The sequence below is a fragment of the Dasypus novemcinctus genome, chromosome 7 (genome assembly GCF_030445035.2).
Source record: "Dasypus novemcinctus isolate mDasNov1 chromosome 7, mDasNov1.1.hap2, whole genome shotgun sequence".
Lineage (NCBI taxonomy): Eukaryota > Metazoa > Chordata > Mammalia > Cingulata > Dasypodidae > Dasypus > Dasypus novemcinctus.
The window spans coordinates 86,882,624-86,903,703 of NC_080679.1; the positions used below are offsets into that span (position 1 = coordinate 86,882,624).

Sequence of the window (21,080 nt, forward strand, 5' to 3'; positions counted from 1 at the left end):
TAGACCACAGCAATGTATATATATAATATACAGCACTCCCACACATCCACCAGAAAACCTTTTCCCTTCCACAGTGATACTCTTACGCCCTATTCATATCATATTTACTTAAAGTGATGTACAGAGTCTGAGACATTAGCTTTCTAACAAGGTGACATCTGTATTTACATTATGGTGCATACTTTAGGATACACAGTTCTTTACATTTTTAGTTATCCTATGTTTTACATTATGGTTTACATTATCAGTCTGTCATCTCCTATATGTTATGGTGTAATATTACATGTTTTATATCCATCCTTGTGTACTCTCAAGAAACTCCTCTCTTACCCCCCATTTACTTTGGTTCCACACATTTAACGTCCATTTTCCCTTCCACCTTAGTGCCCTCAGTGATAGCCAACCTCCGTTTCCTGAGGAGCCACTTCCAGAGATAGATGGAATAGTGTTCAGGGCCTAACTTGCTCAACTGCCCCAATGCCCTGGGAGCCACCCTTTCTCTCGAGGGATACAGTTCCCTCTATTGGATGGCATTAGTCCTCCCCAGGATGTGGGTCCACCCCCACTCTCACTACTTGGGTTTCTACCCCATGGTGTCACCCACTCTGGCAGAATGAGCATTTAGACATTCCCCAGGAGCCCGTCCTGCATCAGACCCTCCCCTCCGAGCATTCTAAACAGGTAACCCTCTTTATTATATTTTGATATGATTTTCTCGGCATTTTACTCTCCACCAACACCTGACCCTCTCCTGGTTCGTATGCTACCCCTCCCTCCCCCCACTTTTGGGCAACGTTACCCACCCGTCCCTCCCCAGTCACCCTCAAACCCGCAAAGCCCCAAGCAAAGGCAACCCCTTGCCCCCCTTTTATCTCTTCTTTGTGTTCATACTTACCACCATCTCGTCTTAAATTCCACCCCTGCAGACATCGGCTCATATCCTTCCTCCACCCTCCGATTTCCTGCAAGCCTATCGTTCAGTCTCTTGCTATCTAGGGCAGCTTGTTTATTTCATATCATTGAGGTCATGTAGTATTTGTCCTTCAATGTCTGGGTTGCTTCACTCAACATAAGGTTCTCAAGATTCATCCATGTTATCACATGTGTTTGTAGTGTGTTTGTTCTTACAGCCGAGTAGTATTCCATTGTGTGTATATACCACATTTTATTGATCCACTCGTCTGTTGATGGGCATTTGGGTTGATTCCAACTTTTGGCAATAGTGAACAATGCTGCTATGAACATTGGTGTACATATATTGGTTTGTGTTCTTGTTTTCAGTTCTGCTGGGTATATTCCCAGCAGTGGTATTGCTGGGTCATATGGCAAATCTATGGCTAGTTTTTTGAGAAACTGCCATACTGTTCTCCAGAATGGTTGGATCCTTCTGCATTCCCACCAGCAGTGGATGAGTGTTCCCCTTCCTTCACATCCTCTCCAGCACTTGTATTCTTCTGTTTTTTTCATAGCTGCCAATCTTATGGGTGTAAGATGGTATCTCATTGTGGTTTTGATTTGCATTTCCCTGATAGCTAGAGATTTGGAACATTTTTTCATGTGCTTTCTTGCCATTTGTATTTCTTCTTCGGAGAAGTGTCTGTTTAAGTCTTTTTCCCATTTTTTAAATGGATTGTTTATCTTTTTATTTTCAAGATGTAGGAGATCTTTATATATGCAAGTTATAAGTTTCTTATCAGATATATGATTGCCAAATATTTTCTCCCACTGTGTGGGCTCCCTTTTTACTTTCTTGACAAACTCCTTTGAGGTGCAGAAGGCTTTAATTTTGAGGAAGTCCCATTTATCTATTAGTTCTTTTGCTGCTCGTGCTTTTGGTGAGATATTCATAAATCCATTACCTATTACAAGGTCCTGTAGATGTTTCCCTACACTGCTTTCTAAGGTTTTTATGGTCTTGGCTTTTATATTTAGGTCTTTGATCCATCTTGAGTTGATCTTTGTATAAGGTGTGAGATGGTAATCCTCTTTCATTCTTCTACATATGGCTATCCAGTTCTCCAGACACCATTTGTTGAATAGGCCACTCTCTCCCAGTTGAGAGGGTTTGGTGGCTTTATCGAATATTATGTGGTTGTATATGTGAGGTTCTATATCAGAGCTTTCAATTCGATTCCATTGGTCTATATGTCTCTCCTTATGCCAATACCATGCTGTTTTCACCACCGTAGCTTTATAGTATGTTTTGAAGTCAGGTAGTGTGATTCCTCCAATTTCGTTTTTCTTTTTCAGTATGTCTTTGGCTATTCGGGGTCTCTTTCCTTTCCAAATAAATTTCATAGTTAGTTTTTCTAATTCCTTAAAGAAGGCTGCATTGATTTTTATTGGGATTGCATTGAATGTGTAGATCAATTTTGGTAGGATAGACATCTTAATAATGTTCAGTCTTCCTATCCATGAACAAGGAATAGTCTTCCATTTATTTAGGTCTTCTTTGATTTCCTTGAACAATCTTGTATAGTTCTCAGTGTATAAGTTCTTTACCTCTTTAGTTAAATTTATTCCTAAGTATTTGATTTTTTTATTTACTATTGTGAATGGTATTTGTTTCTTGATTTCCTCCTGATCTTGCTCATTATTGGTGTACAGAAATGCTACTGATTTTTGCGCATTGATCTTATAACCTGCGACTTTACTAAACTCATTTATGAGTTCTAGAATCTTCGTTGTAGATCTCTCAGGGTTTTCTATGTATAGGATCATGTCATCTGCAAATAATGAAATTTTGACTTCTTCCTTTCCAATTTGAATGCCTTTTATTTCTGGTTCTTGCCTCAGTGCTCGAGCAAGTACTTCTAAGACAATGTTAAATAGGAGCGGCGACAGTGGGCATCCTTGTCTTGTTCCTGAGTTTAGAGGGAAGGAGTCTAGGATTTCTCCATTGTAAACAATATTGGCTTTAGGTTTTTCATATATACTCTTTATCATGTTCAAAAAATTTCCTTGTATTCCAATCATTTGGAGTGTTTTTATCAAGAAAGGGTGCTGTATTTTGTCGAATGCTTTTTCTGCATCAATAGATATAATCATGTGATTTTTTTCCTTCAATCTGTTTATATGGTGTATTACGTTGATTGATTTTCTTATGTTGAACCATCCTTGCATACCTGGGATGAATCCCACTTGGTCGTGGTGTATAATTCGTTTAATGTGTTGTTGAATACGATTAGCAAGTATTTTGTTAAGTATTTTTGCGTCTAGGTTCATTAGAGAAATTGGTCTGTAATTTTCCTTTCTTGTGATGTCTTTGTTTGGCTTTGGTACTAGGGTAATGTTGGCATCATAGAAGGAGTTGGGTAATGTTCTTTCTGTTTCGATGGTTTGGAATAGTTTCAGCAGGATTGGTGTCAGTTCTTTCCGGAATGTTTTATAGAATTCACCTGTGAAGCCATCTGGCCCTGGGCTCTTCTTAGTTGGGAGATTTTTAATAACTGATTCTATCTCTCTGCTTGTGATTGGTTTGTTAAGATCATCAATTTCTTCTTTTGTCAATATGGGCTGTTTATGTGTTTCTAGGAATTTGTCCATTTCCTCTAGATTGTCATTTTTGTTGGAATATAGTTTTTCAAAATATCCTCTTATGATAGTCTTTATTTCTGTGGGGTCAGTGGTGATATCGCCTTTCTCATTTCTTATTTTGTGTATTTGCATCTTCTCTCTTTTTTTCTTTGTTAGTGTTGCTAAAGGTTTGTCAATTTTGTTAATCTTCTCAAAAAACCAGCTCTTGGTCTTGTTTATCTGTTCAAGTGCTTTCTTATTTTCTATTTCATTTAGTTCTGCTCTTATCTTTGTTATTTCCTTCCTTCTTCTTCCTGTTGGGTTACTTTGTTGTTGTTTTTCTAATTCCTTCAAATGTGCAATTAGTTCTTCAATTTTTGCTCTTTCTTCTTTTTTGATATATGAATTTATGGCTATAAACTTCCCTCTCAGTACTGCTTTTGCTGCATCCCATAAATTTTGGTATGTTGTGTTATCATTATCATTTGTTTCAAGGTAGTCATTGATTTCTTTTGAGATTTCCTCTTTGACCCACTGTTTTTCTAAGAGTGTGTTGTTTAATTTCCAAATCGTGGTGTGAAATCTGGGCTTCTTTCCCTTGCAAATCTCCAGCTTGACTCCACTGTGGTCAGAGATAATGTTTTGTATGATTTCAATCTTTCTGAATTCGTTCAGCCTTTCTTTGTGGCCTAGCATATGATCTATCTTGGAGAATGATCCATGTGCACTTGAGAAAAATGTATATCCTGCTGTGTTTGGGTGTAGCGATCTATATATGTCTATTAGATCGAGCTCCTCTAATATACTATTGAGATGTTTTGTGTCTTTGGTGATTCTCTTTTGAGATGTTCTGTCCAGAATTGATAGTGGTGTATTAAAATCCCCCACTATAATTGTAGATGTATCTATTCTTTCACTTAGTTTTTCCAGCGTTTGCCTGACGTATTTAGAGGCACCCTTGTTAGGGGCATAGATATTTATGATTGTTCGATCTTCTTGACAGATTTTCCCTTTGACTAAAATGTAGTATCCTTCTTTGTCTCTCACAATTGTTTCACATTTAAAGTCTATTTTGTCTGATATTAATATAGCTACTCCTGCCTTTTTTTGGTTATTGTTAGCTTGTATGATTGTTTTCCAGCCTTTCACTTTCAATCTCCATGCGTCTCTGGGTCTAAGATGTGTCTCTTGTAGACAGCATATGGATGGGTCATATTTCCTTATCCAGTGTCCCAGTCTGAATCTTTTGATAGGTGAGTTTAATCCATTGACATTCAGTGTTATTACTATCAAGGAATTATTTGTGTTAGCCATATTTTGATTGGATTTGTGTTTGTCATATTTTGTTTGTATATTTTTTTTTTGTCTTTTTTGTTGTTGTTGTTGGTCTTATACTCTCCTCCAACTTTGCCTTTCCTGTTTTTTCCTTTCTTCCTGCAGAACTCCCTTTAGAATTTCTTGAAGGGGAGGTTTCTTGTTGGTATACTCTTTCAGTTTCTGTTTGTCTGCGAATATTTTGAACTCTCCATCATGTTTGAATGCTAGTTTAGCTGGGTAGAGTATTCTTGGTTGGAAATTTTTTTCCTTTAGTACCTTGACTATATCATACCACTGTCTTCTTGCCTCCATGGTTTCAGAAGAGAAATCAGCACTTAATCTAATTGAGCTTCCCTTGTATGTGATGGTTTTCTTTTCTCTTGCTGCTTTTAGGATCTTCTCTTTGTCTTGAGCATTGGATAATTTGACAAGTATATGTCTTGGGGTGGGCCTGTTGGGGTTTATGACTTGTGGAGTGCGCTGTGCTTCTTGGATATGTACATCTGTCTCTTTCAGTAGATTTGGGAAGTTTTCAGTCATTATTTCCTGCAACTCTCTTTCTGACCCCTTTCCCTTCTCTTCACCTTCTGGAATGCCTATAATACGTATGTTTGAGCGTTTTGCATTGTCATTCAGGTCCCTAAATCCTAATTGGATTTTTTCTATCTTCTTATTGACCCCTTCTACTATCTGTTTGATTTCTGATGTACTGTCTTCCACATCACTAATTCTCTGCTCTGTCTCTTCTAGTCTGCTGATATTTGCTGCAAGTGTATTTTTGATTTCTTGAACTGTGGTGTTCATTCCCATCATATCTGTTATGTTTTTGCGTATGTCTGCAATTTCCCCTCCAAGTGATGTCTTCATGTTGTTAACCTCTTTCATTACTGCATCAAATTTGTCAGTGATAAATGTTCTGAGATCTTTCATTGCTTGTGCCAAGTTTTGCTCCCCTTCGTGATTATTGGTTTGTTGATTGGATTCAGCCATGTTTTCCTGATTATTGGTTTGGTTCGTAGATTTTTGTTGCTTTCTGGTCATCTCTTTATTTTGACGAATTTAATCAGTTCCTTAGCTTCTTTGTCTGCTCTTGGAGGTTAATTAGTTGTTATTTTTGCACAGGTGTTATATCTTCTCTTTGTCACTTTTTTCTTCTTATTCTAGTTACTTGTTGTTGGTTAAGTTCACTTTAGAGGAAAGTATTAGTGTTGGGGAAAGGCAATTGTGTAAGCAAGGGAAAAGTGTAAAGTTGTATTGGTGATGTATGTTAATAAAGCAGGAATATGAGATCTGGAAGGATGGAGGTTAGATTCATGTAGATTGTATAGAGTTATAGCTGTAGGTAGAGTACCTTTTATGAAGTTGATGACTGAATTTGGGAGGAATATGGTATGAACTACACAGCTATTGTTTTCATGAGAGAGGGAAAAAGAAAAGAAAGGTAATAGTTTCAAGAGTGGATAATAGACAGAAAACAGAACAAAGGTATTAGAAATTAAGAGTTAGACACTTTGTGGATCAAAGAACGGGAGGTGGGGGGTGGAATATAGGAGAGACAGTAGATGATAGTGGATATCAAGATGCAGGGGAAGGGGGATAGTGTAGGTAGCCTAAATCAGTTCACACAGAAATGAGGCAGTGGAGGATGGGAAAACCCAGCAAATGTGAGGTGTTCCCTGTAGCACCTATTGTATACTTGAATTAAAGTAAAAATAAGTGGAAGATGAGGGACAAGAGGGAAAGAGAAAACCGAAAAAAAAACAAAAACAAAAAAAAAAAAAAACAAACTAATTATAATAGAGAAAAAAGAAAGGCAAGAAGAAAGGAAGAAAAAAAAAGAGGATGGGCAAACGGTGGGGAACGGATAGGGAGAAGAGAGATACAGGTACACACGTGTCACAATTGCAACACTATCTAAAACAACAACTTCCCCCCGCTTTGCCCTAAAACCCCCCCGTCTGTCTGCCCAAATGGGTCTGCAAGCACCTCCCTTCCCACAAACCCCCAATAGGCCGCCCAGGGCCCACGAACTCCCCAGTACTGCAGATGCTAAAAAAAAAAAAAAAAAAATTAAGTAAAATTAAAAAAAAAACAAACAAACAAACAAACAAAAAAAAAAAAAAAAAAAAAAAAAACAGAAACCCCTCCTCAGGCCCGGCTCCGCCCGCCGCGGAGGCTTGGACCGGCTCTGCCCGGCTCCTCACGCCGCCTTGGCCTGGCCTGGCTCCGCCCAGCTCCGCTCCCTACAGCGGCCCAGCCGGCTCCGGCATCCACCTCCCGCCACCGCGGCCTGGACCGGCCCTGCCCGGCTCCGTACCCGCCGCGGCCTGACCCGGGCCCGCCCGGCTCCAAACGCTACCGCGGCCCGCAGCCGGGGCCTGAACCGGCCCCGCCCGGCTCCAAGCGCTACCGCGGCCCGCAGCCGGGGCCTGCACCGGCCCCGCCCGGCTCCAAGCGCTACCTCGGCCCGCAGCCGGGGCCTGCACCGGCCCCGCCCGGCTCCAAGCGCTACCGCGGCCCGCAGCGGGGGCCTGCACCGGCCCCGCCCGGCTCCAAGCGCTACCGCGGCCCGCAGCGGGGGCCTGCACCGGCCCCGCCCGGCTCCAAGCGCTACCGCGACCCGCAGCCGGGGCCTGCACCGGCCCCGCCCGGCTCCAAGCGCTACCGCGGCCCGCAGCCGGGGCCTGCACCGGCCCCGCCCGGCTCCAAGCGCTACCGCGGCCCGCAGCGGGGGCCTGCACCGGCCCCGCCCGGCTCCAAGCGCTACCGCGGCCCGCAGCCGGGGCCTGCACCGGCCCCGCCCGGCTCCAAGCGCTACCGCGGCCCGCAGCCGGGGCCTGCACCGGCCCCGCCCGGCTCCAAGCGCTACCTCGGCCCGCAGCCGGGGCCTGCACCGGCCCCGCCCGGCTCCAAGCGCTACCGCGGCCCTCAGCCGGGGCCTGCACCGGCCCCGCCCGGCTCCAAGCGCTACCGCGGCCCGCAGCCGGGGCCTGCACCGGCCCCGCCCGGCTCCAAGCGCTACCGCGGCCCGCAGCCGGGGCCTGCACCGGCCCCGCCCGGCTCCAAGCGCTACCGCGGCCCGCAGCCGGGGCCTGCACCGGCCCCGCCCGGCTCCAAGCGCTACCGCGGCCGCAGCCGGGGCCTGCACCGGCCCCGCCCCGCTCCAAACGCTACCGCGGCCCGCAGCCGGGGCCTGCACCGGCCCCGCCCGGCTCCAAACGCTACCGCGGCCCGGCCCGGCCTGGCTCAGCCCCACCGAGCGGGGCTAGATGCCTCGTCTCCGCCTACCCAAGAAGGGAATCCTCTGCAGGTAGCTGGGATCTCCGTGTATATTTCACAGACGAATCCTCTCTGTTACCTTCCCTCCAAATCGATGTCCAGACACCTCCGGACCAGCAAAAATCCCGAAACAATCCGGTCCCAAAGAGTCTCCAACGCCGCCCAGCCGATTCCCTGCAGAAGACTCTAACAGGGATGTTCACTCAGCCGCCATCTTGCCCCCTCTCCTCTGTTTGTTCTAATCCAAGAGGTGTTCCGAACGACTGAAAATAGGTAGCCTTGAGGTATCGGTTTAGCCACCTTCCACAAACACCACAACACACAGAGTTGGCAGAAAAGGCTCAACAGTTTCCGCTCCCGTGCCAGGCCTATTTGCTGTTTTGTTCTTGTTCAGTTACCAAAGCTATTCCAGCAGTTTATTGCTTCCCATCACATCCACTGTTAGTCAACGCCTCAACTCCTCACTGCTGGTTCCCTGCTCCCTCCATTCCTTTAGGCATGTTCTCTCTGGCCCAAACCAAAAACAAAAGACAGGAATAAATCACCTCTACTACATACTGCTGTGAACTATTACATCAGACTTTAAATACTCTGCCTGGTGTTCCTTAATAGACTGGCTAAGCTCTGCAAATTCAAAATTTCTTATCCAACCCTAGTTTCCACTGATCTCTTCACTGATCTGTAGTATAATAGATAATTCCTCATAATCCTTTCTTTTGAGCAACCAATTGCATCTTTCTTGCTGTCACCTAGTATGTGTTTTTATGGGGAATTGCACTCTATTGCAATTAACTGTTTTTGTTTCATTTTGTTTCGGTCTGTGTGCCCATCTAGACTAAGTTCCTCAAGATTGTCAGCTATATCCTAAACATCTTTATGTCCCAGACACAAGTCTAGTACCTAATAGGCATTCAATAAATGTTTTTTGACAGATGAATAAATGAAACGAGGTTGTTATGCCTAACTAATAATGTAAACATCTTTCTCGGTTAACACTGGCATATAGTAAGCCTCTGATCAATGCTCATTATGCTTTGACTATTCTTTTTTCTTTATTTACCTTTTTTAAAAAAAACAAATCTGGACATTTCTTTAAGGTACATTTAGTGGAACAGCTTTTCCGCAAAGAGTTTGAACCATTTTTGAAGAAATGGTATTGTGTTACTGGATTAAGTGGTGATACCCAACTGAAAATATCTTTTCCAGAAGTTGTCAAATCCCATGATGTTATCATCAGTACAGCTCAAATCCTTGAAAACTCCCTTTTAAACTCAGAAAAAGGAGAAGACGATGGTGTCCAGTTGTCAGGTTGGTTGATAGTAATAGAAGCAATATTAATTAAATAATTTAAAGAATGTTGATCAAATAAAACCTTGATTTAGATGGCCTTTCATTGCTCTTTAAAACCCTTCTTCTACTTCCGGGAGAAACAAACAAAGAAGCAATTTGATGTTAAGTTTTTAATTATATCACTTTATTCTGCATAAGAATATCATTAATATTATTAATAAATCAAGCCCTCACTGGACTTCCCATTTACTTTATGCTCCCAAGTACTGACAAGTTTTTTTTATAAACTTGTTGATCCTGTTTAGATCTGCCTTTTTCTCCATAGAATAAAAGGATAAGCCTCTCTATTTTGTGTGAGATGGGAAGAGAAGATAGGAAGGAGGAAGGGAAAGAAATACAAAAATGTATAATAAATTTAATGCAATGTTAAAATAAGGCAAAATTATTTCTCTTTAAATAGTGTGGTTTTCCTTTGAAGAAATAAAAACAAAACTCACCAACTTAGAATGAAATGTTATTACAGAACAAAAGGATAATCTTGAGAGTTTCTGGAAACAAGCCAGGGTTTGAATTCCACCCACAACACTTTGTTGTTGTTGTTAGCTCTATAAACTTTCCAAACTCATCCACTAAATGGAGATCATATTTAACAGGCTTATTTTCATGAGTAATATGCATGAACTTCTGTATGTGCAGTTGCCTAGTACAGTTACATTTCCCTCCTGAAAAGGGAAAGAAGCTGCACCGGTGTCTGTCCTATGAAAAACTTCCCAAAGGCAGCTTACTTTGTTTGGTCAAATGTACTCCTTTCATTGTAGTTTGCTCATGTGGACAAATGAACCATTTGGATTTTCTTTTAAGACTTTTCCCTCATCATCATTGATGAATGCCATCACACCAACAAAGAAGCAGTTTATAACAACATCATGAGGCGTTATCTGGAACAGAAGTTGAAAAACAATAGACTCAAGAAAGAAAACAAACCATTAATTCCCCTACCTCAGATACTTGGATTAACTGCTTCACCTGGTGTTGGAGGGGCCAATAAGCAAGCCAAAGCTGAAGAACACATTTTAAAAGTAAGTCACTAACTCTATGTGTAACCAGTAAAACTAACATTAAAACCAATACCACTGCTTCTTGGATTTTTAAAAAATTAAGGTTACATCAAGTGTCATGGTGTGTACAGAAAGCAGACATTCCATGATCATCAATTAAGTGAAATCTATCTGCTCTAACTAAAGTAAATATACAGAATCTTCAATACAATAGCAGTATGCCTTAATAAATAACACAGAACAATATAAAAATTATGGAGAGTGGATATAATGAATGGGAAATTAGAACAAATTAAATGCCTTCTTTTCAACATCTACTCTTATATAGCTAAACTTAATGATCTCTTTGACACAAAAATATTCATAAAGTAGGAAAGTTTCTAGTTTCCCTAAATGATAAAGTCTTACTACATGGATTTCAAAATTACATGCTTGCTACTGTGTCTTTCCTGTTCTATGTGATCCTCAGATTCTCCTTAAGCCAAATTACATGAGAAAGGGAGATATGAGGCTCTTTAATTATAGATGTATTCTTTATCAGGTGCTTCAAAATGGTAACATGAAATAAAGTGCTGCTGTTGATTTCAAATGTTAAATGAATGCTGAGTTATTGAGAAATATGCTGACACCAAAGCAATTGCATTCATATTTTAAGTCCCTTACTTTAAGTTGAACTCAGTAAAAATGATATGGACATGACTTTCAGAAGCTCATTTACTGGCTGCAAGATAAAACATATTACCAAGATTAAGGACTAATTCCACTTTAGAGTCATCTATATGGGCATCCACAGCTCTCAACTTTGTACTGCTCTGTGTGGAAGAGGGTGGTGATTTGATCCATAGATACCATGATGAATAAATATGCCTGCTATAATGTGGATATCTCATAACAATTTTCTGCTGTTCCCAAGTCCCTATAATCTTTCCATGTCAAATTTTCCACTTGGAAAATGTAATTCACAGAATGAAAAATTCATTTCCTTTCAAGTATTGCCAAAAAGTTGATTTAGAAGCTCCTAATAATGACAAATGTTATTTGTTAATCAGATTTGCAGTAAAAATTTCTAAAATGCTAGATTTATGAATAATGCTACATATTTGTTACATGAAAAAAAGAATTCTACATTGAATCAATTGAAAGAGAAAAGTAATCATTTGAGTATTTTTTTCCAGATATGTGCCAATCTCGATGCATTTACCATTAATACAGTGAAAGAAAATATTGATCAACTTAAAGACCAAATAAAGGAGCCGTGCAAGAAGTTTGCAATTGCAGATATCACCAGACAAGTATGTGCTTGAACTTTTATATTTATTTGATTGGTGATATACTATAAAATTGAAAGATGACAAAGTTCATTTTATACCAACATCCAAATAATATTACTTTAAAATTTTGGCAAAAATGTTGCTGTTTTATTCCTTTTTATTAATATTAGGCAAAAAGGCACAGCTGTGTATTTTCTCCTCCATTCTTACTCTCATTTTCTAGTTTATACAAAGTATAGAGCAGCTCAGTAATTGGCTGCATATTAGCCACAGCTGGGGAGTGTGGGTGTTGGGTTGGGAGTGGTATAGCTAAGCTGGAAGGATCACCACAGTTCATTTTAACCTTTTTAACTTTCTTAGTGGATTCCAGAGTTGCTTTTCTGATATTCCACACTAGCAAACTCAGAGACATTTTGTTCCTACCAGATTACAGTTGGCAATGATAATGGGAATCTAACTAATTTGCATATTTGCATATTTACTTTCTAAGGAAAACACTGACATAGTAAAGAACTGAAATATTTACTTTAATATTGCTTTTGCTCTGTGTATTTTCACTGAGTATAAAAGCCAACTGGGAATCAGTTTGGACATTATGTCAATACTTTCCTCTTGAATAATTTTAAAAGCATGATAAACTTTAGCTGTATATATATTATATATTTTTTATATATATGTATTTATATATATATTTCACTTTGATCATTGAAAATCTACCTCCAAAAGATGTTAGGATTAAAGGATATGAAATATGTGTAGTAATTCTGTGCAGATATATTATAGGCACTAAACCAATGTTGGTGACAGTCTTCCATAGATTAAATTCTGAAAAAAAAAAGCAGTCTATTCCAGTTGCACTAGTATATCTGATAACATTTTATTCACCTTCATTTTTCTTTATTATTGCTTATGCAGTTTTATTTGATAACTTTAAATGCTTGTTTCTATTCCTAATCTTGGGCAAACTAATCACAACATTCCTCAGGATACATTTAAAAAAGAATTTGCCATTTCACCCTTTAACTTACCAAATATTTTAGTAAACTTTTATTAAAATATAAATATAGGGAAGTGGATTTGGCTCAAATGATAGAGCATCCACCTACCACATGGGAGGTCCAGGGTTCAAACCCAGGGCTTCCTGACCCATGTGGAGCTGTCCCATTCGCAGTGCTGATGCACACAAGGAGTGCCCTGCCATGCAGGGGTGTCCCCCGCATGCAGGAGTGCACCCCATAAGGAGAGCCGCCCCATGCAAAAAAAGTGCAGCCTGCCCAGGAGTGGTGCCACACAAACGGAGAGCTGACGCGGCAAGATGACGCAACAAAAAAGAGACGCAGTTTCCCAGTGCCACTGATAAGAATACAAGCAGACATTGAAGAACACACAGCGAATGGACACAGAGAGTAGACAGCTGGTGGGGGTGGTGGGGAGAGAAATAAAAATAAATAAATAAATAAATATAAGTATAAATATGGAAAAGAACAAAAGTTTTAGTGTACAGATCATTCAATCATAATATGTACTTTTTACGGATGGCTTTTTTCAAAATTCCACATCTTAACTTTTTACATTGGTAGAAAATAATATTTAAGCCAGTTCTTCAAAGAGTAATATTTCTTAACTTGTAGGCTTTCTAAAATTTGTCGCATTAATTTAATATATTTTTTAATTGTCTTTAACATTCAGGGTTTATGCCATTCATTAATCTGTTTAAAACTTTATAGTTGGAAATCCCAGCAAGGGGACAGATAGAGTTGGATATGGGTATGGCTTAAGTAGAGCTGAAAGAAGAGCAGAGAAAAATAAATGTACAGAGGGGTGACCAGTGATTAACTTGTTATTTCTCTAGAAAGATGCTGAATCAAATTTATTACAACATTGAAATTATCTTAACAGAGAATGTTACTCATTTAACAATATAAACATCTAAGAATAAGTATATAATTTATTTTTAGGATCCATTTAAAGAGAAACTTCTGGAAATAATGACAAGGATTCAAACTTTTTGCAAAATGAGTCCAATGTCTGAATTTGGAACTCAACCCTATGAACAATGGGCCATTCAAATGGAAAAGAAAGGTAATTTGGGTTTTGACACAACATTTATTTTGTTCCATGTGAGTGCCAAGATTTCAGAAGACTTTATCATATATTTCCAAGGAGATTGAAAACAAATGTAGTACCAAATGGAATACCTGTGTTCTAGGTAGGAGAATAAGCATATTTTAATTCCTTATCTAAGGAAAGAATCACTAATTCATCCATTTTGTCTTCATCTGTAGAGTCTTTGGCTTGTATATTTAAAATGTTAAGATAAATATTAACAGCTATGCCTCCAAAGGCAGACTTGCCTAATGTGTTTTTCATGTCATTTCTCTGAGACAGCATGGATCAGGTGTGTGTTTTTTGCTCACATGGAGCTCAAGCAGAAACTCTAGCCATTGGACAACTTGCCCCTTTAGAGCTCATTTTGAGCCTTAACTTGCCCATTTCAGAAAGAAGATGCAGCAGATTTTGGAGTCAGTATCATAAACATATTCAAGTCCACAGCACTATTTTAAGGGATGCTGTTCTCACAATATTTCACTATACATAATATATTCTTTCATAGCTGCAAGAGAAGGAAATCGCAAAGACCGTATTTGTGCAGAGCACTTGCGAAAGTACAATGAAGCTTTACAGATTAATGACACTATCCGAATGATTGATGCATATGATCACCTGGAAACCTTCTATAATGAAGAGAAAGAAAAGAAGTTTGCAGTCATAGAAGATGATAGTGATGAAAATGATGATGGCAGTGATGATAGTAGCAAAGATGAGGATAATAAAAAGAAACCTATGAAACTGGATGAGACAGATAGATTTCTCATGACCTTATTTTTTGGTAAGAATCAATGTAACATTTATTGTATTGTCTTATGCATTTACATTTGACACAAACCTACTGCTTCTTATAAACTCTCCAAAGGTCCTATTAAAAAATCATTTTGAAAGAATAAATCCCACTCAGATTGGTGCCAGTTCTAATTGATGTGACCAAATTAGCCATTGATCATTTTGTCATTCAGTTTTATTGTCAAGATGACTGCAATAAATTTATTTATTAAACCAGCCTGATTATTAGATACAGCATGAGATTAGCTACAGTTGAGAGAGATTTCTGTGCATTGTTACTTAGATCTTCTAACGTAATTATTTGCATGTTTTACTAATTTTGACTAATCATTTCTTAAAGAAAACAAGAAAATGTTAAAAAAGATGGCTGAAAACCCAGAACATGAAAATGAAAAGTTGATCAAATTAAGAAACACTATAATGGAACAATATACTAGGACTGAGGAATCTGCACGGGGAATAATTTTCACGAAAACAAGACAGAGTGCATTTGCCCTTACCCACTGGATTACTGAAAATGTAAAGTTTGCAGAAGTAGGAGTCAAAGCTCACCATCTGATTGGAGCTGGACACAGCAGTGAGTTCAAGCCCATGACACAGGTATAAACTTCCTTTAGGACTTCTTTAAATGCTTTTATTACTCTTCCAAAACATTCGAAGTTTCTTCCCATTATTTCTCTCACCATCCAAAAATTAATTTTACAGTATGAAAAACTTGTCCTTGAAATAAAATTTGAGTTTAAAGCAACCTAATCTGTGGTATCTAACAGGTTAAGCATTGTCCTGAGTCATTCTTCTTTACATACTTATAGGAACTTTCTAGATTCAGCTTCACTTACAAAAACAAGTGAAATTAAACTTACAAAATGGAGAAATGATTGCAATATAGTATCAAGTGAAAAAAATAAGAACCATCGCCCCCCCCACACACACACACACAAAATTGCATGCATGGTAATAATTCAACTGTGTAAAATATATTTGCATAGGACAAGACCTAAAAAAGGAACTTGGGGAAATTAAAATATTTCATATGTTAGAGATTTGGGATTGTGAGAGGGGTCCCCCCCCCCATTTAAGTTTTTTTTCTTCCTTTTTTTACACTATTTATATAATGGTATGAGCGGTAGGGAAAAAAATTGGGGAGAGAAAAAGCACTAGTAGACATTACAAGCATATGTAAAACAATAATGGATTGTTGGAGTAAAATGTTCTTCTGAGGGCTAAATTCATACTAACCCTGGGCCTTGTTGGACAATGGGAGACTACCTTTTTATTAGGGTCATCATCACACAGACCAGTGGGATTTTTCCCCATGTCCCAGTAAGGTTGTCTAAATCTATTTCATAGACACTAAGATACCATAGATTGTAAGACACATCTCATTATTAGGGATGGTAAAGTATGAAAAGAGGTGTCCACCTTAAAATTCATGAAATACAGTATTTCTTTTTATTTGCCCGTTTCTTTTTTCCAAACTGTAAGATGAATTCAAAAGGACAGAGCTTTATCATGTTTTCAGTTTATAAAGGCATATAAAGTTAGGTAAATGTATATATATGCACATACACACGTTTTATAATGTGCATGCATGTGTGTTGTATTTTTCCTTCCTCCTTCATTTCCATCAGGACCCTGCTCACCTGGCACCTCCACAGAGAGGCTTTCCCTGAGCACCTCTTGTAAACGAGCACACCATCCAACCCCCCTACTCCCAACCCCTTCTTATCTCCCTTACCCTGGAAAAATCACGTGTTTGTTTGTGGTCTATCTACTACCACTGGAAAGTAAACTACATTGGATCAAAAGCTTGGTTTCATTTACTGCTGTAAACCAACCCCTATTAGTAGGAGGAGGCACTCCATAAATATGTAATGGCATGTGAAGGCACTCCATAAATATTTGCTGAAAAATGAATAACAGTGTGAGTGAAAGTCTAGAAACTATTCAATCCAAATTCTCCTTAAGATTGCTGAGATTTAAATTTCAACCAAATTAGACCACTAGCTACCACCCACTTGTATCAAATTACTGCTGCCTCTTGAAAATTCACATTAACTGAATTGTTTTTCAATATTATGATTTTGTTTTTAACAAAATCTGCTCTATAGCAGAGCTAATTAATCTTTTCTAGTGTCTTTTTTTTAAAAAAGTGCTTGAAATTGTCCACTCTAACTCTCAATATATTCTCTACAAGCACCCATTTCTAAGTTGCCTTAGAAGTCTTCCTCTTTTTTCATGAGAGCTGATTTACTTAATGTGTTTCATTTTTTGCCCTAGCTTCCAGGAAGCTCACAGGCAAAACTGAAGTAATTGTGTTAATCCTTACAAGTAATATAGCTACATTCTTTAACTTTGATTCCGTTGTTCATTTCTATTATATTGGCTTTAGTGTGTTATTGTTATGTGGCCTCAGATCTTCTTTGAAGAGAGGTGGGGTGCAAATGCCAATTTACATTTTGCTCTTTATCGATTTCAAACTTGGAGTCTACATGCCAAAATATAGAACACTTTCCTTTCTCCCCACCTCATATACTGGGGTGGACCTGGTCGTTAGGAGAGGAGCTGGGCACCTACTTGATATAGTTCAAAGGTCTAACACTATGCCTGAAACTTCCTTATTAGAGTTACTTCTTTAAATTAAGGCACTACAATCTTCTGCTAACATCTAAGTACATGTACATTTTTATCAGTGAAGTCAAGGGTAGAAGGGAGAAATTATTAGGGAAAACTCCTAGGAAGCCTTACCTCAGGGTTATTCCAGCAGTTTGGTGTCACATAAGGGATAAGGGCTCATGCTGCCTCTGAGAAGAAATAGATGGGGTTGTGAGAACACAGTTTGGTCTTACATGTTTATTTAGGTTTAACATTATGGCTAGACCAACTGCTTTGATGAAAGTGGCTCTGAAAATCAAACTCCACTGGGCAGACTGGGTTATGCTTATGCTTACTTATTCCTCCAATACAAGGGCCAGAGTGCAGATTTTAATTTATTTATATTAACTTTCAGAAATCAGATATTTTTTCTTTCCATTTAAAATATTTGTTTTAGTTATGTTCTGCATGACCCATCCTTTCATGTTTATTTATATCATCTTTTGAATAGATAATATACTTAAGTAGTTTAAAAACAGTAAGGTACAAGAGTATACCACTGTTGTTTGTCTTTCAGCTTTCCTCCCTGGAGTCAGGCAGTGTTTTCAGTTTCCTGTTTATCCTTCTAGGAATATTCCATACATTTCTTACTTGAATGACTCTTAAAGTAACCAAATGTGGTATACAGTTTATATTTTCTCTGTGATTCAAAATTCAACAATCCATAAAAATGTCATTGAATCTTAGCCTTTGAATATTAAAGATTCTGAAATTAAAGTAGTGGAAAGAAAGGCCCATTTTGCTTCTCTTTACTTACTGTCTCTTCTTCCCAACCAAAAGCATCTCCTCCCTGTTTTCCTCCCAGGTTGCCCGTCAGTTTATTTCCTTGGCATAAATGATGGTCTTCCAACCTCCAGACTGGAAGATGGAAATATTTTTGTTATTGTGTGGTATTCCAGATTGGAAATCAAATGTTGTCTCACCATCATGTCTTTGTTCAATGCCAAAAACAGATGGCAACAAATCCGTACATGATCTAATCCTTTGATTTACACTGACCAATTGCAATTTATTATTTCTTCTCATAATTAGAAGATTTTAATGTGTTTAGTATCACAAAATTTAATTTATTACAATGTTTCCACAGAACGAACAAAAAGAAGTCATTAGTAAATTCCGCACTGGAAAAATAAATCTGCTTATCGCTACCACAGTGGCAGAAGAAGGTCTGGATATCAAAGAATGCAATATTGTCATCCGTTATGGGCTTGTCACTAATGAAATAGCCATGGTCCAGGTACATTCAGATACATATAATATGTTTGCTTTTACTTTTATATTCATATTTTAATTGCTTTCCTTTAGTAAAACAGGGCAAACCAACAACTTCCCTTCGTTTTTGAACAAAATATATATATATATATATATTTCCTATTAAAAGACCAATCTTCAAGAACTGTGCACTACTGCTTTTTAAAAATTGTTGTTGTATAATTCATTTGATGACCAGATACCTGGTTGTTATTTCTGTACCCGCAGACCTAAGAAGCATGACATTGCCCCAATTACAAGGGTGAAAAGAGGCCTCCTTATTTCTAGGATGTTTCTTTGAGCCTTCAGCTGGACCTGGAATTTAAAGCATGGTATCTCACAAAAGTCTGATGAAGTACCACACCTACTCATAGAAAACCCTGCTGTGTCTGCATTTCTCCCTTATTCTTTCAGCTTTTCCAAATATGAGATTTTTCATAATAAAATGTTGGTGAGGGACTGACTTATAAATGAAAAAGAAAAGAGAGTGAGAATGAGATATCCCAGTTCTGTTTCAAATTTCACTACACCTCTTACACTGTTTTAATAGTATTATTGTTACCTGTTGTTGAGTATGTACAGGAGCTGTGCTGATTGCATCCTTGGGAAGTCGTGGGAAACTAAAACGCCAGATAGTCCCTGAATTAGGAAGTAATTGTATTTCAACAGTTGATTTGTAAGTCAGTGGTTCATTACTCAGAATATATTTTTTCATGAGAATAATATATTTGGTAGTTAGACACTTGAGCTAGCCACAAAATTTTCTATTACTCAGAATATAAGAAGATCACTTTATTAAGAGTTATATAGACATTTATCACTTGTTGAATGTTTCCATGGGAAAACGTGCTAAAAATCCGAAGTAGGATGCGAGTAACAGCCCCAGCTCCACTCTCTACAGCCATGGTTCCAAGATCAGAGACCCCATTCCCCCTTCCTTCCACGCCAGGCAGTGACTTGCCCGCAGTCCAAGTTACTGATGGTGCTTCCTAAGGTTTGAGGGAGGGACTCAAGCCTTTGAGAGAGTGCATTTTGAGTTTTAGAGAGCCAAATTCCAAAAAATGGGTATTAACTATGACTTTGCTGAGAATAGTGTGCTCATATGAATGCTGGGACATTTGAGCAATGAATATCATTCCAGGCTAAAGAGGAGAGTTTGTAGCAAGGCATAGCCTTTCATTTACTGGACTTTCTTTCTTTTTTTTCTTTCTTTATTTCTTTTCTTTCTTTTCTTTTCTTTCTTTTCTTTCTTTCTCTACTTTTTTCTTTTCTTTTAAAGAAACTTAGATTATATAAATGTTCCACAAAAAATAAAGGGGATTCCCATATGCTCCATTACCAATCCCTCCCACATTTTCCCACATCAACAACATCCTTCATTAGAATGGTACATTAGCCACAACTGACGAGTGCATCTTGGAGCATTGCCACTAAGTGATGATTATAGTTTAAATTGTAGTTTACATTCTCTCCCGCACATTTTTGAAAGTTAGTACAAGATATTCAATGGCCTGTATCTGTCATTGCAATGTCATTCAGGATAATTCCCAAGTCTTGAGAATGCCCCCAAATTACACCTATTTTTTCCACTCCCTCCCCTCAGAACCTCCAGTGGTCACTGCCTCCACATCCATCATAAAAGTTATTTGATTGCTAGGATGACAATAGGTCTACAGTAGAACTGTAAGTCTACTGTAGTCCATCATCCATTCTGAGGATTCTGTGATGGTGATGCCCACTCTACCCCTAATTAAGAGGGGGCTTAGATCTCATGGGGCAGATGGATGGGACTTTCTTGCTTGCAGAATCTCTCTGTTCCTTGAGATGGTTATTGTCAGTCATCTCTTCTTTGTTAGTTGTCCTTAGTGAGTCAATGAACTGGAGAGGAGGTGTTGCAAGTCTGTTGAGATTCAGAGCCCAACTGGCACATGGACAGCCCAAAGATTTAAGTCTCTTGGATATACGACTGTCAACTCTAGTACTAACTATAGGTTCAAATAAAGAAGCAGCAGAGCCATGTGTAGGGAAAACATAACTGAGTCTAACTCTATCACACTAGGGAGCATAAACTCCAAAATAGGGCCTACTGGCAGGGTGCCAAACTCCTGAGCTGTCTGCCCTGCTGTAGTGTCTGGTTGTCTCCAGGGCTCTCAGGAGCCCCACTATTTGGAGTAGTATCTACTTTGGCAGGCAATCAGATCCTGCTGAAACATGCATAAGCATAACCTCTGAAATGATCTCCCAACTCACTTTGAAGTCTTTTTTTTTTAAGATTTATTTATTTTATTTTTCTCCCCTTCCCCCCAGTTGTCTCTTCTCTGTATCTATGTGCTGCATGTTCTTCTTTGTCCACTTCTGTTGTTGTCAGTGGCACGGGAATCTGTGTTTCTTTTTGTTGCATCATCTTGTTGTGTCAGCTCTCCATGTGTGCGGCGCCATTCCTGGGCAGGCTGCACCTTTTTTCATGCTGGGCGGCTCTCCTTATGGGGTGCAATCCTTGCACATGGGGCTCCCCTACGCGGGGACACCCCTGCATGGCAGT

General features: G+C 39.1%; 1 protein-coding gene across 3 annotated transcripts in view; it reads left to right on the plus strand.

Moving 5' to 3' along the window:
• Positions 1 to 21,080, plus strand: part of IFIH1 (interferon induced with helicase C domain 1) — a 62,925-nt gene that overhangs the window by 36,376 nt on the left and 5,469 nt on the right. For all 3 annotated transcript variants that reach the window (XM_004464401.5, XM_004464403.5, XM_004464402.5), the window contains 7 exons: positions 9,210 to 9,420; positions 10,264 to 10,481; positions 11,636 to 11,752; positions 13,690 to 13,813; positions 14,346 to 14,621; positions 14,973 to 15,232; positions 18,375 to 18,524. In XM_004464401.5, the coding sequence (XP_004464458.1) occupies positions 9,210 to 9,420; positions 10,264 to 10,481; positions 11,636 to 11,752; positions 13,690 to 13,813; positions 14,346 to 14,621; positions 14,973 to 15,232; positions 18,375 to 18,524 (1,356 nt within the window). The remainder of the gene's footprint in view (positions 1 to 9,209; positions 9,421 to 10,263; positions 10,482 to 11,635; positions 11,753 to 13,689; positions 13,814 to 14,345; positions 14,622 to 14,972; positions 15,233 to 18,374; positions 18,525 to 21,080) is intronic.